We start from the raw sequence: 25,709 nt of genomic DNA, 5'->3' as shown, positions 1-25,709 counted from the left end.
CTATTCTAGATTCGTGACGTATAAATGTGTAATTACTTGAATTCTTTCGAGACAGCCTGTGTGATGAGAGTTTGGTTCAAGTCGCGTTCAAGCGGGGGAAGATTCCGTGTAGTAGCAGCCACAAACGCTCCAAATTGCCTGGACACGCCACGCGCCTTGAAAATCTAGTCTCGATAGGCAGACAACAGTGACATGATCCAATTTCACCTGAGCCAACATGCGAAGGGGAGAAGGAGATCGAGGGGATATTGCAAAGATGTCAGAGTTGATCCTACAGATCAACAAAAGAGGTGCTGAAGAGCTATCGAATATACCCGAGCAGGTGATCTGTGGTGGGTACTGACTATTCCAGGGCCACATCATCCCACATTGACTGGAGGGCGTAACATTGAGATCATCTGAGAGTGGTATGAACGTACATGAAGTGGAATTGTGCACCAGGTGAATGCTCAAGGCTTTCCAGCTTGCTTTTTAAAGCTGAGACCTACTGCTCTGAGCCGTGCTGCCAAATCGAGGACTGCCGCACGGCATTCCCCAACAAAAAAAAAAAAANAAAAAAAAAAAAAAATACAAACCAGCCAGTGGGCCAGCAAAACCAGATATGCGAGCTCGACCAGATTAGAATTTCGGAGAAGTTTGTTAAGTTCATATTTTAAAAGTTTCCGTTATGCACCCCGACTGTTACGAGTGCGAATGCAGCCAAGTCGCAAGCTGGCACTGTACGGTCTACTTCGGAATTGTAGTGCTACAGTATGTTGGACGGTACATCACTAGCAATTGTGGAGACATGTACAACAGAATTACAAGTCACATTCGTTCAATGGCAAGCACCGCAAGTTCACAAGTACTATACTCTGCAGTCTTCATCGTGTTCGTACTGTAAGAGTGCACGGGCCATGACGAAAACCTTTGAAATATGCCTTCGTATAGTATCTCGATGTATTTAAGGTCGCAGTTAGAACTAGGCAATTGCAAATTGAATTTCTCAGCTGCAAGCAAAATCCTGGGACTGAAAGTGAAAAGCATATTCAATTAAGGAGTACTCTGTATATGGGCGGGGTATGACTGGTCTTTGAAGCGACAACTTTCGACGGTTTCAGGAAGCAACACTTATACACAATGACACTGTGTCACCAAAACTACTATTTCGATTTACAAACAGGATCGTTACAAAACACCATTGGCCATGAGAGATGGACTTGTATCGCTATCAACCTTTACCGTCGGACCTCAGCCGCCCCATTCGCCTTTTGCAGATCCTTCCGAGCAAAGAAGAACAAGCGCCGATGCATTGTCGGCTCATATTATTTGACCTGCAAGACCCCGAAGGCTTACGGATAGGAAACCATCTTTACGAAGCTTTATCATTGAATTGGGGATATTCTGAAGAGACAAAAACAGTTTCTATAGAGTCTGACTCCCTGTTCATCGAAGAAGGCCTCCATGCGGCACTATCTCGTCTTCGACATCGGGACATTGAACGCCTCATGTGGATCGATGCTATTTGCATCAACCATGAGGATGAAGAGGAAGTAGCACTCCAGGTTCAATACATGGCAGAGATCTATGCCAGAGCCAGCCGCGTTGTTGCCTGGCTCGATGAGATGACTGGTGATCATCAGACCGATTCTAAGATGCGCAAAGAAAACCACCAAGCGCTTCACGCAATTGCCTCTGCCGCAAGTGGCATGTCGTTGCAATCTGGTCGTAGCAATGATGATTACGAAATGGCCATGAACCTTTGTCTCGGTGCATGGTTTCGTCGCGTTTGGGTAGGCAATCAATCCCCCAAACAATACGAGCTGCTTTAATTGATAGCGAGATGGCAGGTACTGCAAGAAGTTACTGTTGCACGAAATGTTACGTTCATGTGTCAGTCGATTGAGATAAATAGCCATGCGTTATGCCTGGGAGTAAGGGCGATACTCGATGATAGGCCGCCCTACTCGCTTCCTGGCATCATTCATCGCATAGAAGCCGGGACCCTTCGACTGGAACCTGCTGTCAATTCGTCTGGCGAATTTACGTCCCAGTGTCACCCTCTTTCCGACCTTTTGGAAGTTTCTCGCCCTCACGAGGCATTAGACTGCCGCGACAAGGTTTATGCTTTACTTGGCATAAGCAGCGACGCACCGCCTGGCCTAGTCCCTGACTATAATATCTCGTGGGCAGATCTTTTCAGTCAGATTGTGAGGTCTATGCTCTTCAAAGATGTTGAGGTCACCACGCGCGAGGATTTTCCACTGGCACTGATTAGAGGCAAAGTCTCCTGGGTAGGAGAAGTCACCAGGCTTCAGTTGAGTGATGTTTGGCATAATCAGTTGGAGATAACGGTCCAACCCTTTCCCCAAACTTCTAACAAAGATCGCGAATGGACATTTCATTTACCGGTGACTGCAAGGCCAGTGATGCCGGGGGATATCGTCTGCGAGTTGCGAAATGCGCCACATCCATTAATCCTCAGACTTCACAAAGACTTTTGCGAGATAATCTGGATTGCAATCACCGCAATTCATTGCAACGCTCTTTGGAGCCGCTTTGCAACTTCTATTCCTCCCAGGAAATATTACGATCCAATTTTCTTGACTTGGAATTGGGATATGAAAGCCGCCGTTGGAAAGGCGGCGAGCAGAAGATTCTTCCTCCGTCAATACTTAAAAGAGCAAGGATTTTCAAAGCGTCAACCCATGTACGCGCGAGACCTATACTTGCTGGGAACTATATATGCTAGGCTTGGACGAATCGACAATGCAATTGAGCCATTTCAGATGCAAATAGTAAAATCCGCACAGGTGTCTAAATCGGTTGGCTTCTGCTCGCTCGATTCGATGTTCTGGTTGTCTTCTTTGTACAACCTGAGAGGCGGCGACGGCGATGATCAGCTATCTGCATATTGGAGCATAGTGTTGTCGTCATTCGATCGAGGGAAAGACTTTGAAGAACTGAACGAGATACGCAGAGTCGAGCTTGCATCGATGCCTGATGAAGGCCCAGTGTGGTTCCTCCTCGAGTCACAAGGAGAGCACACCAACGTCACTGAAGGTGTCGTGGCAGCAGCGGCCGCAAATGAGAAAGCTGGGGAAGGAATCATGAGAGTTCTCCTGGACTTCAAAGGAGATACACTCCCGATTACCGACCTGGTCATCAAGACGGCTACACGAAATAATCAAAGTGGTTCAAAGATCATGACACTTCTCCTCAACCACGAACTGCAACAACTCATTATCACGAATGATGTCCTGCGCGAGTCCTGTATAGACGTACGACTGCTTCTTCTGGGCTGGGAAGGTCGCCCCTTTACTATTGCTTACGATATTGCGACCGTCATTGTCAGCTTGTATGAGATTCATTTCGATAACAAGTCTTTCGACGCCCGACAGCTTCTGACGCTCTTCGTCAAGAGACACGCGGGGCCAATTGTTGTTGATATTGGGTTCATTCACATCATCGCTGACCTGGAGTCACAAGGCGCGGAGTATCCTTGGGATCATCGTCATTCTAGCTTGTGCTATGATATTCTTGACACGCTTCTGGGTTGGGAGGGAGATGAGATTACCATCACCGAAGATGCTTCACGGACAGCCAAGGATTGTTTTCCAAGCTTCTGGGACGTCGATATGGCAGATGCTACGTGAGAGAGACATGCAGCTTCGAGCTCTTCTAGACCATGTACATGATTGATGATACATAATGATGGGTGTCTTGATTGGTATTAATACAGAGACAACATTCATGGTAGTCATTGGGAAACTTGAGCTGTTCAACAGGGAGATTTGAAGGAGTCAACCCTTTTTATTTTCTTTATTGACTGTATTGACTTCTATGTTCATAAATCCTCGTATTTACCAAAGCGATTTTCCAAGTCCGTGACGGCATTGATCATGACATCGTGCCAGTCATACGTCTGAATCTTGCTCATGCGCATCCGCGTGTGAGCCTGAAGCTTTTCAAAGTCCCGACCAATATCCGGGTTGAGAAACTTGACAATCTGGCCCTGAAGTCGGCTGCTCTCGACAAGCCACTGAGCCCGTTCTCGGCGCACAGAGTCGTAGATTTTCAGTGCTTCAGTCACACACTCGAGAACTGGTACGGTGCTTCTATCCGACTCGGTCAGAGTATTTACACGCTCTATGAGAGCAACTAGGATCGCTGCGTCCTCAATGCCCATGGCTGCGCCGGCTCCGTGGTGAGGAGTCGAGCCATGTGCAGCATCACCAGCAACAGCGATTCGACCGTTGACGAAAGAGGCCAGTGGGTGGTCAAGTGTGTCAAATATGGCCCAACGACTGACTCGATCGGGCAAGAGCTGTATCAGAGCTTGAACAGCAGGACCAAAGTCCGAGTAGGCTTCGACGACTTCTTCCTTGTTAACGGAGATGGCATGTTTGCGCCCCTGGGGCCAGTCTTGATCATCCTTGACGAATGCTGCAACGTTGAGGGACTGCCTCTCGCCGACGGGGTAGGTGATGATGTTTGCGTTATCGCCAATGAACATGACTTGTTCCTCAGCTAGCTGTCCCAAGGCTGCATGGGCACTCTTGTAGTCGACCAGGCAGCGAAAGGCGCTTTCGTGAGCATAGTGAGAATAAGCGGAGGGACTTTCGGGTGCAGCGACAACCCGGCGCACTCGAGAATTGATTCCATCACATCCAATCACTGAGGTAAAAATCTGATTAGTTGCTGATGGTCTCTTCCCAGAAATTAGTGTCTTACCAATATCTGCCTGGGCCATCGTGCCATCGACAAATCTCAAAACAGCTTTACTGTCACCATCTAAGCCTTCGATCGTCTCGAGTCGCTTGCCGAGCTGAATCTGGTGTTTCGGAAATAGCTTGACCATTTCGTGTAGCAGCTGCCCTCGATGGCAGTAATGCAAGTCGACTTCGCCAGCCATTTTGATGCCGGGCACATCCTCATAACGCATGGCCCTAATGTCTTCCTTGGTCATGCCATCCACCCAGCGCTGGCTGCCCTCCGCTGGAGGTCCAGCCGTATCGACGGCACCGGCGAGACGAGGCTCGAGGAATCTCATACAGCCGACGACATTATCCGTAAAACCAAAGCCGGCGCTGATCTCCTTGAGCTCGGAGGCCTGGTCATAGAGTGTCACGGCAATGTTTCGCTTGGCAAGTCCCAGAGCAACCTGGATGCCAATGACACCGGCGCCAATGACGACGACTTCAAGCGGTTGTTCTTGATGTGAGGTACTCTTCGATGACGACATGTTGGCGACTTAATTATGTGTGGGTTTCCGAGGTGTATATCTGTACTTTGTGTAGGTGTTGTTGACTTGGTCTGGGGGAAACATCACCACCATACCGTGAATCATCAATTTCTTTATACCAGACATTTCCATGTGTTGTTGTGCCTCCAGCATGTCGGACGGACATTTCCACCTTCCGTCCTCTGGACGTGAATGTGCGAGTTGAGCTGCTGCCGACTGGCGGCTATCACAATCTCCGTGATGGTAATGATTGTATCCCACATGACTGTAGCATGCCACCACCCGCTACGACGTGATACGCCGATGAATTTCAATGAACAACGGGCCGTGCTTGTGCCGACAGTGACGCTCGCGTCTTTCGCGCTTATTGACTACGAGTGACGTCGTCGCTCCAGGAACTAGGGGCCAATTTCCCCCTTACGCTCAACTATATCGGTTCTTCTTTGGAAGAAAAGCAATTTTCTGAGTTTGTCACGTCCAATAATCACGTTTTTAACTGTTTTGTTTTCCTGCACGCAATCAATGACTGGAGCTGGCGGCATGCTCATCGGTGACATATCACGAAAGCAACATATTCTCTTTGGAAACAAGGTCTTGGAGCCATCATGGAGAGAAAACGACGCTTGCGAGCGCTTCGCTTACTGCCTGTACTGCCCATCTGCAATAGTCCAGTACAGTACGTAAGCTGGATCAATCACCTAGCAAGGTAAAGGAAAAACAATTGATATTGTTGCTTTTGTGACGGCCTGACGCAATGTATAGTCCTTTATTACTTGCCGTAAATTTGATTTCTTGTCGATGTTATTTACTTCACTCGCCGTGGATCGCGGAAAGATGCGAAGGTGAGGGTTTGATATCGTACAACTTCTACAAACGGGCGTCAAGAGGAGCCCACGGCTTTCCTTTACGGCTTTCCTTTGGCGGCAAGAGAAACGACTCAGTAGTAGCCGGCCGGTGGGTAAAAAAGTATCGCAATCATTGCTTAATCCAAATAGCTGAAGTTCTAGGAATGTATCTTTGCTATGAAAAAAAGGTAAAGAAACAAAAAAAAAAAGACGACCGACATATGCGACGTCGAGGCAGTCAATTGCATAATGCTGTCGCATTCGCATCTTGGACGGCCAAATCTGAAAGCTGATTAATAATGTCAAACTGATGCAGACCTTGGCCGACTTGAGGGCTGAAGAACTTTTAGGCAGCTGGTTACTGGTGGATGCGCCCGACGCTGGTGCAGCCAGGGGGCACGCATAGTGGATGGTCAGTGGCTTCTAGGGGCTGGAGGTAAGGACTAAAGTCCTTTGATGTCAGCAAGGTGCAGAACATTATGCATTCGTCGTATAATCTGCTCACAAAGACTGTTCTCCCTTTGTACTACGCAGACATCAAGACTCGGAATCAAATTCAACATGCGAGTGCGAGTAGAAAGATCTGATAAGCAACAGATGCTGACATATCGAGTAAGCAGTTTCGACCATAGAGCTGTATTAGGCTCCATTTCACGACGTTGGCCGCCTGATTAGCGCCCCCCAACAGGGTCAAGTAGTGACACAGATACAGCATCTAGCTTGCGTGTGTCGGCGCCGTCACGGGGATTGAATCTCCGACACCATCCAAGTCCGAGCCTATGTATAGGAATCATACTGAAAGTATACGAGAAGCCTCTCATATTCCCGACTGGATGACAAACTCTCAAAGTTGACAAGGACAATGCACAAGACGTACAGAATGTGAAGGTGTGAGGATATGAGAATGTAAAAATGTATATATAATGCTAGAGTTTCCATGAATACATCACGTTGTTCATGCTCATCATCATCTGCAGTCATCTACTCAATCAATACACATCACAAAGTCTTCTGAAGATTTTAGTGCTTCAACATGTCCCACGTCTTGATTCTCGGTGGTGCTGGCTATGTTGGCCTGGCTCTTGGTCAAGCTCTCGTCCGCAGTGGCAATTGCATTGTATTCGCCACCACTCGAGATGCATCAAAGAGCAACACTCTTCTCTCGAACGAGATCACACCCTTGGTCGGGAACCTAAGCGACGCCGACTTCATCAAGACTGTCATTGCCAAGCATCGCATTGACGTCGTTGTCGATCTCTCGCAGGCCTATGCCGACGCGACCACGATTCTCAACACTGTCGTCGAGGCCGCCAAGGCGAGAGCCTCTGCGCTGGCCGCCGACGACTCGGTGGGACCCAAGCTGGGCTTCATCTACACCTCGGGAACCTGGGTCAACGGGTCGACCAGAGACCACCAGGTCAGCGATACCACGGTCCCCGGTACCTCGCTCGCCGTCGACAAGCCGGCCACGGCCGTCGCCTGGCGCCCAGCTCACGAGCAAGCCGTGCTCAGGGCCCGCGACGCTCTGGACGTGGCCGTGCTGCGACCCGGGGCCGTCTATGGTCGCGGCTCCTGGGTCTGGGGCCTCTACTGGTCCAAAGTCCTCGCCGCCACGCAAGACGGTCAGTCTGGCGAAGACATTGCCATTCCCGCCGACGCCGATACTCGCACTGGCGTCGTTCACGTCGACGACATTGCCGACGCCTTTGTCAAGGCCATTGGCAGCATGCACAACCTCGGCTCCTGGCCCGTCTACGACGTCGTCAGCGAGACCGTGTCGCTCACGGTCGTCCTGGAAAAGGTCAAGCGCATCCTGGGCGCCACGGGCAAACTGTCCTATGTCGGTACCCACGGTGATGCTTTCCTCGAGGCGCTGGCGTTGGTGACTAATGCTTCCTCTGCACGGGCAAGGATTGAGCTGGGGTGGACCCCTAAGCGAAGAGAGTTTGTGCGCGATCTGCCGCAGTTGGTGGCCGCTTGGCAGGCTTCCCAGCCTGGCCAGTAATTTTGTAGCCATCGTTCAAAAGTCGCGTACTTGCATCATGTAGAGCTTATTTGATTGAATTCTTAATGTCATAGACATTTTATTATATAAAGATTACCATTTGCTTAGATTCTTTGAGATTATACAATATGATCACAATTTGTTCATGATTGAAGTCCATATAAGACCGTAATCTTTGGACAGCTCCGGTGCCAACTGACTAACAAACGGCGCCACCCATAGCTTTGAACAGCACTGGAAATACTATTCACAATCAAAGATTGTCTAGGCACGAGTATTGAGGACACTAATGGCATATGTGGTAGGACGGTGTTTGGAAAGAATCTGAAAAAGGCACTGGATGCACCACGGTTTGGAACAAGGACTGATTCATTCCGTGTTCATATTGAATCACCAGTCGAATACTCGGACTAGACCGTGCCAACAGTTTAATCCCTAATTGGTTTGGTGCAGGGCATGTCGAAGACCTAAGGCTTAGGCTTCATCCAGGTGGAACTCTATGTTTTAGCGCTCGGAATAAGGCATTGGATCTTGCTCCATCTCCGACGATCATACACTGTGACTTGGGATGTTATAGCGTGCTCAATTAGTAAGAAGCATTGATTATACTAGGATGTGAAAGGTCTAAGGACTGGACGTTTGACCCGGCGACCGGAGGACGGCCGCGCGATTGATTGGCATGATACGCGTCTTTACAACACTCTCTCCCACCCTGCGATTCGCAATCCCACGGCTTCTCCTCAATTTGAAGTTCGCCAATTCTTGCATGTTGAGCTGGCCCGATACTCTGCTAGCGGCATACCGATGATATTCTCCATACTTCATCAGGAACGTAGAGCTTTTTCAATCGCACTCAATGCAGCAAAGAGATCATTATCATGATATTTCCTTGCACAGATCTGGATATTGACGGGCGCCCCTTCGAAATCGCCTTCCTCCCATAGTTCGCGCACATGGGTACACTCGTGGCTCAGTGGTGTTTGGTTAGTGTACGTCTCTGTCCCTTTTGGCCCTGCCTTGATTGGCGTCGGAATGACTACACCGGGAGCGTCGACATAGTTCCAGAAACCCGTGTAGTTCCAGTAAAAGGCCGTCTCGTGCGAACACGCTGTCCCGACAAATACTGGACAAATGATTATGTCCACGTCTTGTGCATTCCAGTGCTCGGCAAAGTCGCACCGGAAATCGTCGCGCAGCAGTCGATGCTTGAGAACTCCAGAGCTCCCAATGTCGTCCCCCTCTGCATCTCGTACGATCCATTCTGTCAATGGAAGCGTCGGCTCACCGGAAGCTCTGAAATGATCGCGCAACACCTTGCCTCCGTCCGGATAATAGGCGAGGCGCAAATTCTTTATGGCTTCGGCCACCTTGAAGGGCGCAAAGTCTTTGACTTCAAAATCAGGATGCGACTGTAGACGTTCTCTTACCCATTGCAGGCCTTTTGTGACTGGAGGCTGCGGCTCAATCACACCGTCATTCATCATGAATCCAATCTTCAAGGGAGTCTTCTTCTGTTCGGTAGCCAGACCAGTCCAAGGGATTGGAATGATCCGTGGGTCTTTGAGGTAAGGCTTGGCGCTTAAAATGACGGACATGAACAGATCCATGTCCCGAGCTGATGTGCACATTGGTCCGACCGAGCACAAGACATTGAGCTCAGCTGAAAAGCCTCCTTCCGAAAAGTCCTTCATTGGCAACGTGTATGACGTGGGCTTGAACCCATATATACCACAGAAACCAGAAGGACCACGAACGCTACCACCAATATCGGTACCGATGCCGAGGACGGAGCCGCGCATCGCCACCAGAGCACCTTCACCACCAGTCGAGCCACCAGCACTCAACAGAATGTTGTGAGGGTTAAGCGTACGACCAGCCAGAGATACAGTCTCCAGATGCATCAAGGCCTGAGGTTGCATGGTCTTGCAGTAGAAGACAGCACCGGCTTCGCGAAGGATGGATATCACTAGAATCATGTCAGCCATGTTTCGTAACAAAACATCGTTGATGGTCCGGCAGACTTACTGTGGCAGTCTTCCTTGGCGATTCTTCTGGTATCCCAGGATGCACCAAGCACAGAATGTCCTTTGACGGGAATGTGCTCTTTGACGCTTATGGGTACACCATGCAGCGGGCCAATGGTTTTCCCCGTAGCTGCAAGATGGTCGTCCAACTCCTTGGCTCTAGCCACTGCTTCGGTCATGAACCATTCTCCCAGGCAGCATGTCAGTTGATGGGCAATGATGGCGCGCTTGGCAAAAGCAGTGACTACGGCCACCGAGGTGAGTTTCCTAGCCGCGATAGCCTCTGCGAGAGCCGTTGCGTCGTACTTTTCCGTAATCTCGACCTCTTCCGGTGTCAAGAGTCCACATGAAGCCGGAATGCCGGTCACATCCTTCGGAGGGTTCTCAATCACATCTCGTGGGAGAATCAACTCTTTCGGCACCTTGGCCGCAAACTCACCGAGGTGGCGTCGCTTCAATGATTCAAACTGCGGCGTGCCGGTGGGAAGTGATCCTGGCTGGACGATGGGGAGAGTTGTCGACACCATGGTGTTGTTTGTGCTTCAGTCGAATTTGCTTAACCTCTTCTTTACAAAGCGACTTTGCCAAAGTTGAAAAGAAATGTAGGGGTTGCACGGCCGTAAATTTGATGATGTTTTGGTTGCAGTGTCCGTCAATCTGAAATGGGTCGTATTTCAGCCAAACGTGATTGAAAAGAGGAATGATTGGTTCATGATTATGGTGCAGTCGAGATTATCGGGCAGAATCCGAAAGGCGCGACTGTGGGCTGGTTCCGATGGTGGAAGGCAAGGTGGACGGGAAAATACTTGCTTTCATCAGCAGATTCAATGCAGCACTAAGAACATTGAAGTGACGCCACAGCGGCTCCTTTGCATCGATTTGCTAAGATAGAATGTCTATTTGACTGGACGGATTGATTTCGCATGTTCTGAAATGATGTCAAATGTAGCATTGGTACCATGTCGGGAACCGCCAAGCCTGCAACGTACAGTAGTTTGAATGGCGATGCCCGTCTTGTAACGAAGGTTGTACATAGAAAGAAGCGACCGCAGCCCGCATATCTTGTCGGCAATGCTGACTTTTCGATACTGATATGCTCTTATCATTCTCATTGACCACAAGGTTTCGAGTAAATCGGCCCTACAGCCCAAGCACTAACATAGGCGCTAAGTAGTACAGATTACAGACGCGGGGGTTGTACCTTGGCGTTGAGGTTATCTAAATGGTCCTCTTATCTAGCTGTGGATCGCCTGTAGTGTACAAGGATGCGACATAGCTACAGATTATGTACATTAGACGAAGTGTTCGTACTTGAGCCTGGCTCCGCTGCGTGGAGTCTGATAAGACTTTGAACACATCGGGCCTATATAATATATTCCTACTACCATTTAACCCATTAATATTAACGGTAGTACATGTTATATGTGAAAAAATGGCTGATAAGATTTATGCGCCCTGGCAATTCTCTACAAATATGCATCCTTAGGGCTATATACGATTAAATGTTAAGGCCGTAAATTATTCCATTCAAAAGTAAGTAAGTGTGCTTTGCCTGGCTGCGAGCCCCGAGAGTGATGATCCTAAAGGGTGATCTCTTAATCTATACTATTTGGGCAAAGTGGGGCTATGGGAAAGTGTGATATATAAGAGAGGGCGAAAGCTATTATAGCTGCGGGGGAATTAGGTATATTAATAATACCTAGCGCAGTGTTTAGCACCTAACAAAGTAAGTCACCTATTTGCACCATATTATTTCAAATTATTTATTTTGACCTTTTCATACGCTTCAGCACTCGTATTATTCGAAGTTCTTCATTTGCGAAGCATATGTAACTACTCAATATAATTGTTTATACCCGGATCTCTTAATAATAACTCGCTACCACTAAGGGACATAACCTTTAAATACACGCCCATATCTAAGCCATACTCTAGCTAGCGAAGCTAGTTGAGACGGTGCTGGTTCAAGAAACCATGTTAATTAATGTTATTGTACCTTCTTTAACATTTCCCATAACCCCCCCCCCCCCCCCCCCCACCAAAAAAAACCAACCAAAGCGCAATTTCCAATCATAAAAATGAATCAACGTAATATCCAACACATGATGGTGCTTAGTCCCCAAAAACCGGGTAGCATACAATGGCTCTTCTCAACTTGTTGATCAAATCCGGTCTTTTCGCCATTAAATTTTGCAAAGCTGTGACATGATTGTGTGCAGATAACACCAGGGATTTCGGATCGACGACTTGCAACATGATCTGAAGATCTGAAATATCGGTTCTTTCCTTCACAGATCCCTCACGCTCATACTGAGACAGTATCTTTTCTCGTAAAAGCCACACTGGGTGCATGACAGGAATCTTCCAATCTCCGCTTGATCCTGAATACTGGTCGGGTGAGAAAGTAAGTGTTGTCATTGGATTTGAAGCTGTGTCTGCAATGTTGTACTGTTGCCTGTTTGGCCAGGCTTCGACGTCGAAAATCTCGATCTCCACGAGGTATTCGTCTTTCCCACGATAGATAGGGATCGCAGGAATCCTCACTCCAAACTGCTCAACAGATCGGATGATCTTTGGGTGTTTTTGGACCAGCCAGTTTGAGATGACCTCGGCGTTATAGGATTTGTTTGGCTGAATGACAAGGTCTAGGTCTGAAGTACCACGATATTCAGCGTCCGAAGCCACTCGAACAAGTGAGCACGCGGCGCCACCAATAACTGCAAACTTGACTTTCCCACCCAGGAGCTCTGATATTTTCTGAGCAACTTCCACGAGCTCCTCGGGGGTTAGCTGAGCAGATTGAGGCATATTGTGTCGTGGGTACAGCGGCGAGAAATAGTTAAAGAATAGTTGAAAAAGGGTAGAATGAGAAGTTAAGGTACAATGGTGAAGGTCGAATAGGAGTGAATGATGGATATCGAGACATTCCGATGTCCTGTGATATGATATATATATACTTGCTTTGTCGTCGCCAGGAGACCCCCGAGCCCTCAGCATGAAGGCAACGTATTAGAACACACGCCATTATGGAGCTTTAGTCTGCCATTGTTGGTTCTTCCTTCGAATCACCAGGGAACAAATTGCTGAGCGATTCATCGCGGCTCGCATGTTGGGTTATCACAGTCCTCCTTCAAAAATCAGATCACCATACAGGCAATTGGGCCTACGCGCGCGCGTGGAATATGAGAGCAGCTATTGACCCCTGCCTCCCTGCCTGGACTAGATCCTGGCGGCCCAGGAACCACGACTTTGGTTCATGAGGAAATACAGCTCCGGCAATCAAACCTCTTCTATTCGCTTCCTACAGAGCTTCGTACCTATATTTGGGTGCCATGTTGCGGGGGATCAAGCGCGCGCGACAAGTAATGGGCCGGGCCATCTTTGTCAATCCCAACTCAGTATAATTTAGTGGACTCTCAGAATGATAGCAGGGACTGTCGTCTAAGCGCGTGTGACAACGGGGATATCTACATACGCCCTGCGGCTACGAGGCACATGAAAGCCGTTGACGCCCGGGAGGCGCCCCAGGACCTTCCGCGCCGCTGGGGCCTGGGACCCCGGCAACCTGGACTGCAACCTTGGAACCAACAGTAGCGGATAAACTTCGGCACCATGACACAACAAGTTAGCGGGTAGCTGTACGAGTTACAATCATGAACAACCCCGCCCCTCATCGATCACCGTTGCGACATTCGATGCCCAAGTTCACGTACATCCAGCAACAAGGAAACTTCACGCAACATTCGTCGGAGCCAGTTCTCTTCACTCCCACTCAATGGATTATCTAGCCGAAGTCTTAAAACCCATTCCACTGGTGGTCTGGGGCGGACCTGCCCTACAACACTGTGGGGTAAGGGCGTTTATCCGGGTAAGTGCTGCAATTTCTATCGTAGCTTCACAAGACATCGCGTATTTCAGATATTTATACGGAAGCGTCAGGGATACATCTTCATCGTCAATGAATGCGACCGCGACCTCGCTGAGACAAAAATGCTTGAGGCCGGATTTCGTCGCGCAAACTGGTCATGGGTTTCCTGCGACCCTGCCAAGTTGCAAACCCTGGACGACAAAACTCAGCGTTTGCACGAAACTTGGATACCAGAATTTGAAGACCTCGATAATAATTCCATCCGTTTCGCATTTCCCGCGGGTTATGAGAGGATTGGCAACGAGCCTGTCGCTTTTATTCTTCCTTCCTTCGTTGGTCTTGGACCGCCACGTTTAGGAAGTATGGAAGCAAGCCAAGGCGAAACAGAGCAGGAAGGAAGGCCATCGCAGCGAAACGAGATATCACAGGCAAAAACACTACTACAAGACGATGAAGTGCTCCAGGAAACCCCCCCGCCTGCAGAAATCAAGCCACTTCCAGAATCTGAGTCACGTCTGGAGCCACACCCGCTGCAGCCAAGGGAAAGTTTACTCGACACAAAAACGTTACCAGACCTCATAAATCCGGCAAATATAATGCAACCTCCCGAAGAGCAACCCCACGAGGAGCAATCCCACGAGGAGCAACTCCACGAGGAGCAACCCCACGAGGAGCAACCTCACGCGCAACAACCCAACGAAAAAGGTGCAACTGACGATCCCAGATTCACATGTGTAGACGGCTTCCTCTACTATCCGACTCTCCCAGTTTTACTTGAAAGCCTTATTCGCGCTCGACTCCGTATTCCCGAGGACACATTCGGTATGTGGCGATCGATGCTGGAGGTTTGGGCCATCTCCTATCTGTGGGGGCAGACCATGGCACCCGAGGATGTTCTGGACGGGATCGAGGACGATGATATTAAAGCGTGGTTTAATAAGGAAACCAAAAGATTCGAAGGTGGCATAGACCGGGTAACCATCACCAAGAGAAAGGGACGACTGACAGGTACCAGACCAATAGTGGATATAGATCTATAAAACCAGATGTGACACCTGCGATACCCAGCAGGCCCGGAGGCGTATAGAGGCGGAGAAACTGTTGTCGGGATGAGTTAGCTCGCAAATATGTTATGCCTTGGGATCATGGAAACGGCTCTCTTATCTAATCGTGGATCGCCAGTACAGGGATGCGACTTGAAAGTGCCGGTGCTAAACCCCGGCTCCGCTACGTGGAGTCTGATAAGACTACCGATGATCACATCGGGCATACAACACATGTTCCGATTGCCATCCTACTCACAAATATTGACGGCATGTGCTGCATGGTAGGAAATGGTTTGCAATGTGTGTGCGCCCTCACAAGCGTAGCCTCGTGCCATTGGGGTTATTTACGACCAGACCTCAATACGGTCATGTTGGTGATGCAAATGCTAGCTCCTTGTATCATGTCTAGCGGCTGCATGTTGCAAGAAACGGATCGATAATATCCCAGTCGTGCATGTTATCGGACGCATGAGATCGGCACAATAAGTGTTTTCCAAAAGCCTAACCGGCAGCCGGCATTATGTGAGGAGAGCAATGATCAGCGATTAGGATGCCTGCGACGACAGCAATCGAGCCTTCCACGGCAGTTCCGATGATAAAGATATCCAAGTACACACCTGGCACTTATGCTTGTAGTCTTTTATAGTTGCTATTCACCCAGCCAGATCCATCTGATGTCCAATGATGCTTTCCGTGAACGCCATAACCTTCAGTCACAACGTGCGTGGTGCAACACCTGGCCATAGCCCTTGGCACAAACGGTACTCCTTCTCTTCTTTAAAAACTGGCATACTAGTGCTGCGAGCGCGCAAGCCATGGCATCTCACATTGAGGCTCCCGATGTGACACCCGGGACGGTCCACCTCATCAACATGCCCGAGGTAGCCGCGTCCGGAGGTGCCATAGAGCTCGTACCGCGTCCCAGCGACGATCCCGAAGACCCGCTCAACTGGACTCCGCAACGGAAGCGAATGCTGGCTGGTATGGTTCTCTGCTATACCTTGGGCATTGGTTTTCCCTTGACCCTCCAGTATTCCGTCCTTTCCGACATTACTGCAGATACCGGCATCACGACAGCTGCATTGGTCCAGGGAACGGGCTTGATGTTCCTCTTCCTTGGATGGGGCTGTCTGTTCTGGCAACCCATTGCCCTGGCTTATGGGAGGCGCGGTGTGTATTTGATCTCGGCACTGGCCTCGGTACCGCTCATGGTCTGGACGGCGTATACCCGGAGCGAAGGCGAATGGTATGCGCACCGCATCATCATTGGCTTCTTTGGCGCGTGCATCGAATCCTTGCCCGAAGTCAGCATTCCGGACGTCTTTTTTGCGCATGACCGCGGTACTTGGATGTCACTATACGTATTTACACTATTTGGCTCCAACTTTCTTGCGCCGCTCTGTGCAGGCTGGTTCGCCGAGGCGTTCGGATGGCGATGGACGATGCACTTTGGCGCCATCATGGCAGCTGTCACGTTCATAATTCTCTTCTTCTTCATGGAAGAAACAATGTATTTCCGCACCACACTGGAGGGTCTAGAACAGGCTGCGGATGAAAGCCCCGCCACATCAGAGAAACCTGTTAACGGGGAAAAGACGGGAATGTCTTCACCGACAGAGACCTCTTCCGAGCCTCCAAGAGGTGGACCTTATCAAGCAAAGACTAAAAAGGGAATCTGGGCAAGCCTTAAACCATTTAGACTTCTTGCCGGACGCCCATCCCTAAGCTCCATGTCTAAGTCAATGTTGCTACCGCTGGTGATTATTGCACGATTCCCCACCGTGCTTTGGGCTGGCTTTATCTATGGTATCAATCTTTCCTGGTACAATGTGCTAAATGGAACAATTAGCCCAGTCCTCAGTGCCGAGCCATATGGATGGTCAACCGGTGCTGTTGGCTCAATGTATGTCGGGCCTATCATTGGTGCCGCCGTCGCCTGTGTATGGTCAGGCATCGTGGCCGATCGCTTCGCTATTTATTTGGCAAAGAAGAACAAGGGCGTCCGCGAGCCCGAGCATCGCCTGTGGCCCCTTGCCATGTCCTCAGTTCTCTCGTGTATAGGCTTGATCATCTGGGGCGTCGGTGCATACTATGATATCCATTGGGTCGGTCTGGCCTTTGGATTGGGGATTTTGACTTTTGCTTGTGTGACAGGCGGGTCTATTGCATTATCATACAACGTGGACTGCTTTAAAGATATTAGTGGACACTCAACTACTTCCGTAATAGTCATACGTAACACCATGGGTTTTGCGATATCATACGGAATTACACCCTGGTATACAAATATGGGAATGCGAAACTGTTTCATCATGGCTGGATTCCTGTCATTGGGGTGTACTGGGACTTTCTTGATAATGATTTGGAAAGGAAAGTCTCTGCGAAGAAGGTCAGCTAAGCAGTATTGGGACCTTGTTGGAAGAGTTCATGCTCTTCTATGAATTGGGAAGCTCCCCTGTTCGACGAGGGGAATAGCATCATGGCAAGCTAATGAGGTACATGAGATAGTGAAGAGTTTCATACCCTGAATTGAATGATTCGGCCATTTTCATTCTTGTCACGTCAGTTTCACACTTCTGACTCGAGAAGGTGCATTGAGCATTCGTAAGCAGAATCAAATGAAAATTATTGATTGCCAAGGACACGGTCACGGCAAGGTGAGCACTTGCAGAACAGTTTGACTAAAGTAACGGGTTTGAGCCTTCCCCGGATCTGCATGGTGTTTCGTTGCAAAGAGTCTGGACCTCATACCAAGGCTACCTAGATGCCTAAACATCAATCTAGAGAAGTTAATCGTTATAATCACGATTGCGACTAGGCTTGATCCAGCTGTTGATAAAGACAAAGTCAGCCCGAGAAGCAGTCATGTGCTGGATAAGCGTAAGATTTAGGCCGGGTGTTGCCGTTGGAATCGATCAGGACACGGACAGTATCTAAACCAAACGCTCCCCGACTGATGCGCTAATTCTGAGTCTTCGTCTTCGTAGTGCCCTTCCAAGCAGAGAATCAGGTGAGACATCCGATGCTCAGGTACCGAGTCAGATGTCTCAGTCTCTTCCAACCCATCCTCTGTCGCGCCGAACACAGAACCCCTCTAAGCAAACAAATATTGGAAGCAAATCCGGGTTTTACATTTTATAACTAGCTCAAATGTATAAGTCTTTCGATGTTCGTGGTGAGTGAAACTTGGGTGAGAATATTGTTAGTCGTAATACGTATCTGTGAGGTGAGTAGATGGTAGCATTACAGCAGCGTTGGTCTGGCCAAGACTTTCTAGACCGGTCTTCGCTCTCGTAAATGTATCCAGGATCAAATACATTATAGAAAACAATCATTTCATTCTTTGCCAAGAATACTGTATTTTTTGCAATATAGAGGGTTGCATTCACGTGATGCGAGTTCGCGTTGTCCGTCCTTTCCATACCGTATACATGGCGTTTCCGAGTATAGAGAGCTTGAACTGGATTCATTTACGCCATATTGGAGTCTTGGCATGAAGTCGGAAATTGTAAGCGCGGGAAAGACAGAAATGATAGCTGACTGGTGGCCGGACACACCGTTGCGGCAATGCGGAAGCCATGACGCAGGGCTATACATGGTGAGAATACCAAGCTATCAGCCCAACTGACTCAGATTTGTATGATAGCTGCAAAGGTTCCATCTACCTGGGTCGACGGTCACAAGCCACATTACTTCGTTGCTCTAAAAATAAGTGCTTGAGTCTAGAACGATACAAATCCGTTGGGCTAAACAAGGTCCATGATTCGTTTCCCCTGACTAGAAGCATTCTAGAAGAAACAGCAGCCACTTAGAGAGAGTACCGACTGAATGGTTCTCAGAACAAGACCTCGATGGCCTTGTGTGACCTTTGAGATGTAGCGTCAGGTTCGGGAATCACCGCCATGGTCGTGAAGATGGCAGCGCCGTGTTCCTCATGTCTGGTAGAGAAAATGAATATATAAGGAGGTCGACTATCCGCGCTTTTTCAACCATCATTCATCATCACACAATCAAACAGTCTTTCAATCTATAGATCCCATCATCTTCACTACATCCCAATAATCCTTCCACAGTCACTTCAGATATCTGACATTCATTCTCAAAGATATCTCTCCTTCCCCAAGTCATTTAACATGGGCCTCTCACTCTACATCGTTGCTCTTCTGAGCTTGGCATCACATATTAGCCCTGCCCAGGCAGCTTTCAAATACTCGGACGTCAAGCAAGTTATTTCTTTCGGTGATTCCTACAGTTTTGTCCAAGGCACATACGGACAGCCCAACAAGACATTTATTGGCTCCTACACTCAATACGCCTACACATCCACACAGCTTTTGAACAACAAGATGGTACAGAACTTTACCGGCACAGCAGAGGGTGGAGCAAACTGGCTCCAGCGTCTGACTGGCTGTGGAGTGCAAGACGGTAGCTATTCGCCGGCAAACTGCTCCATGTCCCTCTGGAACTTTGCATATGCCGGAGCCTCCGTTGGCGATCAGTGGCTGCCCAGACACAACCCATACACCATTCCTCTGGTGAACCAAACCTCGCGGTACTTGACCTATGGTGACCCGGTTCTGCGATCCAAGGCCAAGATCAACAAGAGCACGGCCCTCGTCACTATCTGGATCGGGGTCAATGATATCTTTGACACGGTCACCTACAAGCCATCCAACATCACCAACGAGGCATTCTGGGCAAGTGAGATCGATGGCGTGTTCCAGCAAAGCGTTCAGCCACTTTACAACAACGGATACAAGAACTTTCTATTCATGAACTTGCCTCCTCTCGACCGCACTGCAGGAAACCAGCGCTCATCCACTCCCTACCCCTCCAAGGCCCAAGTCAACTCTTGGGGTTCCATCTTGGCCAACCGTACCCAGGCATTCCAAGCCAAGTACTCCGACTCCAAGGCTATGCTCTACGATGCCAACACTTTCCTCAATAATGTCTTGGACAACCCCAGCAAGTATGGCATCACCAGAACCAACTCCTACTGCGCTGCATGGAACCAGATTGGTGTCCTGACCAACCCTGCCTCATATGGCTGCTCTTCGCTGGACAAGTACTTTTGGTACAACGCTGCACACATGTCTGTCACCACTCACAAGGTCATGGCGGCTGATCTGAAGTCATTCCTTATCTCTCAATCTTCATCTTGATCTCTCATTTCTAAGCATCGCAAATCTTTTTGTACAGAAAAACTGGAGTAGCATTTGTTTTACCTGGCTGTCCGGATTGGTAGCACAGGATCGCCTATCATTGAGATGAATCTTTTCTTTTTCATATTCATTACCTATAGACAGCCTGCATAAAATGTTGTTGTACATGTATCAGATCCATAGAAGAAGAAAAAACTCTTAATTAGAAACTTAGCAAGCAAATCTACCTGTGTAATATTCAGAAATCAGAAGTGAACTCTTCACGATCGAATCCTTGGTGTACACAAAACCTCTAAACCAATAGCTTTACTGAGTTTGAAACTGTTTCATATCAGATTACCATAGGGTAAAATGAGCTCACTTTAAAATCAGCCCTATTGCAATGCCAAGGCCTGTGGGTTTCTTTTGCCGCAGGTCATGAATAAGGTTGTCTCGGCAGCAACCTTCACTCCCCTCAATGACAAAATCTCGGGAGAAATCCAACGTTCAATAAAGCTAACAAAATACGCCTGGACAGCATATGATGACTTCTCGCCACAAGAGAGCGACATATGTTGGATGGTTTCTCGCCACAGGTGTAAAAATTCATCCTTTGTTGCAGGCAGCCTTGGGCCACGTAGCTGCGAGCGGTATATCTGGGCGACGATGGTCAGCCCGGCCGCCAACGCCGAGACAGAGTCCGGGCGTGGCCTGGCGGCTTGGCTTTGGGCTGTCCGCCGCAAAGTATTGCCAAATTACCTACGACCAATCACCTGCGACGGCGACGGAATGTTTCTGAGAGCCCCCTTGAGACACACTGCCTTATCACTGTGGACTGATGAATCATGACCTTCACGATAACTCTTTTTTTTTTCTCTACATGCGGTAACAAGCTATACAAAAATGTGCGCTCAAGTCCCGCGTAATCGCAAATCGCCTACCACTGCCCGATGGTCACTTAGATAAATGCCATTGTCAAACACATTTGGCAGTATCGCATATCCAAGCGGCGACCAGGGGCTCGACCCCGTATCTGCAGAACTCCCATGAGGACCAAACCAAATGTAGTCTATCCTGCCCCGCTCCTTTTGCCAGTCCTCGGGCTTGAAACCTGTAAAGGTGACATCCTCACCGTATCGCTCGGGTGGCGGAATCTCTTCATGCAGATCGCGCAACCAGCCGTCATCCCTCAACGAGAGATATGCCTCCTGGTCAGGAAAGGAGTTGAAATCTCCCGTCAGGAACACACCTAAAGGTTGTCCCTGAGACCACTGTTCGTGCACTCTGCGCAAAGTAGCAAGAATGATCTTGACGCTCTCAAATCGGCTCTCGGAGCTTTCGTTGTCCAGATGAGTATTGGCTGCAATGTGTCGCCTCTTGGTCTGTTTGTGTTCAAATACGCCCACGGTGAGGATTCGGATACTTCCAGCCCCCCATCCCTTGCTTGGCTTGTCGGGTGTCGGGCTGAGCCAAATGGTCTCATTGTGCAACAAGTCGTATGTCTGAATGGGATAGATGATGGGGCTGTATTCTCCCTTTGTCGCTCCGTCGTCCCGGCCTACGCCCACGTGCGCCCAGAGCGGCCCCTGCGCAGGCTCGTCTGTCCGCTGGTCATCTGGAACTCTGTTCAACGCTGCAAGTATATCCACTAACTGGTTGTGGAGAACCTCTTGAAGGCCTATAAACGCCGAGCCATGTGCGAGCGGTTGAGCTGTTGACACATTTGCCCCCGGTGAAGGCGTTTCCAGCAGTCGTACCTCGTGCAGAAGCTGGTTGGTGAGTACTGGCGCGCGGTCCGGCCAAAGCTTTTCATTTGGAAAAGGTGAGGAGGTCGCATAGCGAATATTGAAGGAAATAACGCGTAGCTGTATCGGAGGTCCATCATCGCCTACCGGGCTCTGTCTGGCAAAGAATGTCTGAAACGGGTTCCACGTAGCCATGGCTAATTACGTCCCAAATTGAGTGAAGCTATCCAGACTTTGATTCAATTGGCAGTTATTCAATGCTTATTCGAGATTGCTATTCATCGTGCAAGGCCTCGCAGGAATAGGATGAGCAGACGAACATTCCGGATGTCAAACGCCGATGTACCCCGCACATGTCACAGGAGATCCGGTCCGGGCAACCAATCAAATGGCTGCGAATACACTGAATCCAGAGGGAAGTATAATTTGGACAAGGACAATATAATGAGCACTACAAAAAGTGCCAGATTTTACCATGTTGCGCACTCGGTATTATACAGCCATTCCGTCAATAGCACGAGGCCGCCGCCGCGTCTCCGGATGCAACGATGACCTAGGAGATAACGGGTAGATAAGCCAGTGATCAGCAACAAGATAAAATAATCCCAAAAACTCCACGTCCCCGCATCTTGCTCAGGTGTGATTATTCCCGAACCCTCAACTCTGCCCTCCCTGCAAACCAGCAACTATCGTGGACATCAAATTGTGGCCATTTCTCAATTGTGTATTCGGCAATGGATGATGTGCAAAGTATAGCGCTTTCCAAGGAGGAGCTGGAACAGGGGCGTTACGGTACGGGGACTTTGGTCAAGGTCTTGAACGCAATGCACCAAGATGGACTTGTGGTTTTGAAGGACGTCATACCTGTCGAGGTTATCGACAAACTCAATGCAAAGATGTGCGAAGACGCCGAAAAGAGGATCGCCGACCCTAGCCAAGGATACAATCATGGCATCAAATGTGAGTTTCTGGACCTCTCAACTGCAGCATTTGGTGGAAAGACGCTAAATGAGCGGCGCAGCTAATATTCTGCAACGGCCACCAATCTGCGATGCTCAATATCTCAACAAGGAGATATACTTTAACCCGTTTTTGCTGCAGGTTGCCAACGCGTGAGTCTAGCTCTTTTAACGTTTAGTACAAATCAGCAGTGTATTTGACCAATGCTCTCCAGCTATCTTGGACACAAACCCATTTGGAACTGGTTGACTTCCAATGTGGCGTTGGCAAACACTGGCGGCATCCGTCAACCCGCGCACAAGGATAGCCGTTACGTCCACCCCTTGTTCCCCTACTTTTTCATCGCCAATATTCCGCTTTGCGACTTTAGCATTGAAAACGGCGCCACCGAATTTTGGCTCGGCTCGCACGCCCACACCACGTCGACCGACCAAGTCATGCCGTCGACCCTCGAAGATATCAAGCCCTACCCGGGAGGCAGCATGGATGACCCTCTACCAGCCATATCAGACGAGGCCAAGTCGCAGCGCACGCAAATTCGTCCACCAATCCAACCGCTCTGCCGCAAAGGCGACATCATGATTCGGGACCTGCGAACCTGGCACGCCGGAATGCCAAACTCGAGTGCAGAGCACCGAGTCATGTTGGGCCTAGGCTATCAGGTAAGTGAAACATTTCAGCCCCGGCCGTGATCAGTGGCACGCAGCAACACGATTAACAAGTGTGCAGAGTCCCGCTCATGGAAATGAGTCAATGCACGTGCATCTTCCAAAATCGCAAGAGCAATTCTTCAAGAGTCATGACGCAGACATGGTGGAAGTGCGGGCAAAGTGGTATGAAGATGACGAGTTGGCCAACACACAGGCTGATACCGTCTTTGACACGCGGCCTTCCTACTTGAAGCGAATTGATGAACTAGAGCTCTGGATATGACATTAACATTTTGAAATTGAAATGCGTTCTCATTCGAGGTCATCTGTTGGATAGTTGACGAATGTAATCTGGGCAACACACATGGGTTCTCAACCACCCTAGATGCCCCATGTCTTTCTCGATCTCTTTTTATCGCTTGATTACCTATGAACAGTGCTAGGCCTTGTGGGAATGTTCCGTTGACCGTGGCGAAAACAGGCACTTCAACGCCGGCTTCTTCCACAACTGTGTCAGTCGACAAGTGTTGGGCCAATCCCCCGGGTCCGTTGCAAACTTCCAGTCGTACGCGTAGGCAATCTTGGCCAGGGTGACCCTCATCTCCAGCCAGGCCAAGTTCACCCCGATGCACATCCTCGGCCCAATACTAAACGGTGCCGTGTAGGGTTTCTCGCGGTCATTCTTGAGCCAGCGCTCGGGGTCAAAGGTGTGCGGAGATGGGGCGTTGAGAGGATGACGGTGCAGGCTCATGATGTCGGTGGAGACGTAGGTGCCTTTGGGAACGTAAATACCGTCGACATACTCACCTGGTGAGACGCGCGGTGGACCTGGAGGAACTGGAGGGAATGTGCGCATCCTATACGATTGGTACTTTCGTCAGTCAAATCTGTTCAGCATATTGAATTCGAAATTATTCAATCCAACGTACGTTTCTTCCAGAACCGCATTCAGATATGGCAACTTGGCTACTGCATCGCCGGTAATGCTCTCATACGAACTGAATGCCTTGTCCAGCTCAGTGTGGAGTTTTTGCTGGACATCTGGGTGCCTGATAATGAAATAAAAGGCCGTGGTAAGCGTTGTGGCAGCCGTTTCGGCGCCAGCCATAAGAAACAAGGTGGCTTCTTGTACCATCTGCTCTTCAGTCTGGAGCTTGTTGCGGATGACATGAGCAAATAGATCTTCGCGGCGGTTAGAATCGCCAATCTCGATGCGTCGTCTCACTTTCTCAAACGTGAACTGTTGGTGCAAGGCCAAGCTCTCCAGAGCACTCTTTGGAATAAGCCATGGCAACAGATATTGGAGGATGGGCGCTCGCTTGGTCATTGCCATGACCGTGGTGCCGTAGAGCGCGTTGAGGAGCATGTCGACCCATGCGTGCGATTGAGCTTTCTCGACGGCACCGAACGACTCCCCAAAGGTCAGATCGCCTTGACAAGATCATGTTAGTCAAATGCATAAGATCAGCATACCACTATGCGACATACCTATAATGTCAAATGTGAGCCATTCCGCAGCTCGTGCCATGTCAACGCTACCATTTGCATTACTGAGGCGCAGTAGCTGTTTGACGAGCGTGTCGATATGTAGGTGGATAACATCTTCCTGATCGCGCAACGCCTGTGTTCTAAAGGCCGATTGATACATTTTGACTTGGCTTGCATGTCTCTCTGGATCTCTTTCGTAGGCCATGCTAGCATTCTTTCCTCCATTATCGTAAAACCTTTCAGACTTTACAAAAAGCTTTTTCTGTTTTGATGGTGGGCCGTATATGTCTTTTACAGATTGAGGTGTTGAGAAGGATAAATCGTTTGGCGCAACGCGTATAACATTTCCTATGTATACGCAATGGCTGATCAGCCGCTACATTAATTCGTTAAATATTTAAATGCACTTACCGTATTTTCTATGCATTTCTTCCATGATAAAGGGGTAGCGGCCACCCGTCCATGCTTTAATGTACCAGGTCTGCAGATATGAGAATCGGGATGATGTTGCAATAAAAAAGGTGACTGACCTCTGATAGTTTTGCCAAGAGCGGTCCGGGATACTTGGACAATGGGTGAAAATAAAGCGAATAAAAGCACCAACCCGCAAAGTACAATACCGGCTTGCAATGGTCAGCCAAAGTCACGAGGATAATTCGGCTCGACTTACCAAGAGGAGCCCCGCGGCCAAGATATAAGTAATTTGCACCATC

General features: G+C 49.1%; 11 protein-coding genes across 11 annotated transcripts; 6 read left to right on the top strand and 5 right to left on the bottom strand.

Annotated features, from left to right (window-relative positions):
• Positions 1–1,193: 1,193 nt before the first annotated feature.
• Positions 1,194–3,635, top strand: PFICI_03616 (uncharacterized protein; the record flags this gene model as incomplete). The annotated part of the gene is made up of 2 exons (XM_007832197.1): positions 1,194–1,772; positions 1,830–3,635. 2 exons carry the CDS (start codon positions 1,194–1,196, stop codon positions 3,633–3,635), a joined length of 2,385 nt encoding a protein of 794 aa, XP_007830388.1.
• A 191-nt stretch (positions 3,636–3,826) lies between these two features.
• On the bottom strand, positions 3,827–5,224 carry PFICI_03615 (uncharacterized protein; the record flags this gene model as incomplete). The annotated part of the gene is made up of 2 exons (XM_007832196.1): positions 3,827–4,656; positions 4,714–5,224. 2 exons carry the CDS (start codon positions 5,222–5,224, stop codon positions 3,827–3,829), a joined length of 1,341 nt encoding a protein of 446 aa, XP_007830387.1.
• A 1,878-nt stretch (positions 5,225–7,102) lies between these two features.
• On the top strand, positions 7,103–8,074 carry PFICI_03614 (uncharacterized protein; the record flags this gene model as incomplete). The annotated part of the gene is made up of 1 exon (XM_007832195.1): positions 7,103–8,074. One exon carries the CDS (start codon positions 7,103–7,105, stop codon positions 8,072–8,074), a length of 972 nt encoding a protein of 323 aa, XP_007830386.1.
• Positions 8,075–8,898: 824 nt separating this feature from the next.
• On the bottom strand, positions 8,899–10,625 carry PFICI_03613 (uncharacterized protein; the record flags this gene model as incomplete). Its single annotated transcript, XM_007832194.1, has 2 exons — positions 8,899–10,040; positions 10,100–10,625. The coding sequence occupies 2 exons, from the start codon at positions 10,623–10,625 to the stop codon at positions 8,899–8,901; spliced, it is 1,668 nt and encodes a 555-aa protein (XP_007830385.1).
• A 1,585-nt stretch (positions 10,626–12,210) lies between these two features.
• Positions 12,211–12,906, bottom strand: PFICI_03612 (uncharacterized protein; the record flags this gene model as incomplete). The annotated part of the gene is made up of 1 exon (XM_007832193.1): positions 12,211–12,906. The coding sequence occupies one exon, from the start codon at positions 12,904–12,906 to the stop codon at positions 12,211–12,213; it is 696 nt and encodes a 231-aa protein (XP_007830384.1).
• Positions 12,907–14,088: 1,182 nt separating this feature from the next.
• Positions 14,089–15,006, top strand: PFICI_03611 (uncharacterized protein; the record flags this gene model as incomplete). The annotated part of the gene is made up of 1 exon (XM_007832192.1): positions 14,089–15,006. One exon carries the CDS (start codon positions 14,089–14,091, stop codon positions 15,004–15,006), a length of 918 nt encoding a protein of 305 aa, XP_007830383.1.
• Positions 15,007–15,827: 821 nt separating this feature from the next.
• On the top strand, positions 15,828–17,453 carry PFICI_03610 (uncharacterized protein; the record flags this gene model as incomplete). Its single annotated transcript, XM_007832191.1, has 1 exon — positions 15,828–17,453. The coding sequence occupies one exon, from the start codon at positions 15,828–15,830 to the stop codon at positions 17,451–17,453; it is 1,626 nt and encodes a 541-aa protein (XP_007830382.1).
• A 1,692-nt stretch (positions 17,454–19,145) lies between these two features.
• On the top strand, positions 19,146–20,174 carry PFICI_03609 (uncharacterized protein; the record flags this gene model as incomplete). The annotated part of the gene is made up of 1 exon (XM_007832190.1): positions 19,146–20,174. The coding sequence occupies one exon, from the start codon at positions 19,146–19,148 to the stop codon at positions 20,172–20,174; it is 1,029 nt and encodes a 342-aa protein (XP_007830381.1).
• An 890-nt stretch (positions 20,175–21,064) lies between these two features.
• Positions 21,065–22,093, bottom strand: PFICI_03608 (uncharacterized protein; the record flags this gene model as incomplete). Its single annotated transcript, XM_007832189.1, has 1 exon — positions 21,065–22,093. The coding sequence occupies one exon, from the start codon at positions 22,091–22,093 to the stop codon at positions 21,065–21,067; it is 1,029 nt and encodes a 342-aa protein (XP_007830380.1).
• Positions 22,094–22,632: 539 nt separating this feature from the next.
• On the top strand, positions 22,633–23,791 carry PFICI_03607 (uncharacterized protein; the record flags this gene model as incomplete). Its single annotated transcript, XM_007832188.1, has 4 exons — positions 22,633–22,858; positions 22,920–23,010; positions 23,073–23,520; positions 23,588–23,791. The coding sequence occupies 4 exons, from the start codon at positions 22,633–22,635 to the stop codon at positions 23,789–23,791; spliced, it is 969 nt and encodes a 322-aa protein (XP_007830379.1).
• Positions 23,792–23,947: 156 nt separating this feature from the next.
• Positions 23,948–25,201, bottom strand: PFICI_03606 (uncharacterized protein; the record flags this gene model as incomplete). The annotated part of the gene is made up of 3 exons (XM_007832187.1): positions 23,948–24,365; positions 24,438–24,939; positions 24,997–25,201. The coding sequence occupies 3 exons, from the start codon at positions 25,199–25,201 to the stop codon at positions 23,948–23,950; spliced, it is 1,125 nt and encodes a 374-aa protein (XP_007830378.1).
• Positions 25,202–25,709: the final 508 nt, after the last annotated feature.

Source organism: Pestalotiopsis fici, assembly GCF_000516985.1.
Source record: "Pestalotiopsis fici W106-1 unplaced genomic scaffold PFICI_Scf_2, whole genome shotgun sequence".
Lineage (NCBI taxonomy): Eukaryota > Fungi > Ascomycota > Sordariomycetes > Amphisphaeriales > Sporocadaceae > Pestalotiopsis > Pestalotiopsis fici.
Note: the sequence above shows the minus strand (reverse complement) of the source record. Positions and strands in the feature narration are given on the sequence as shown.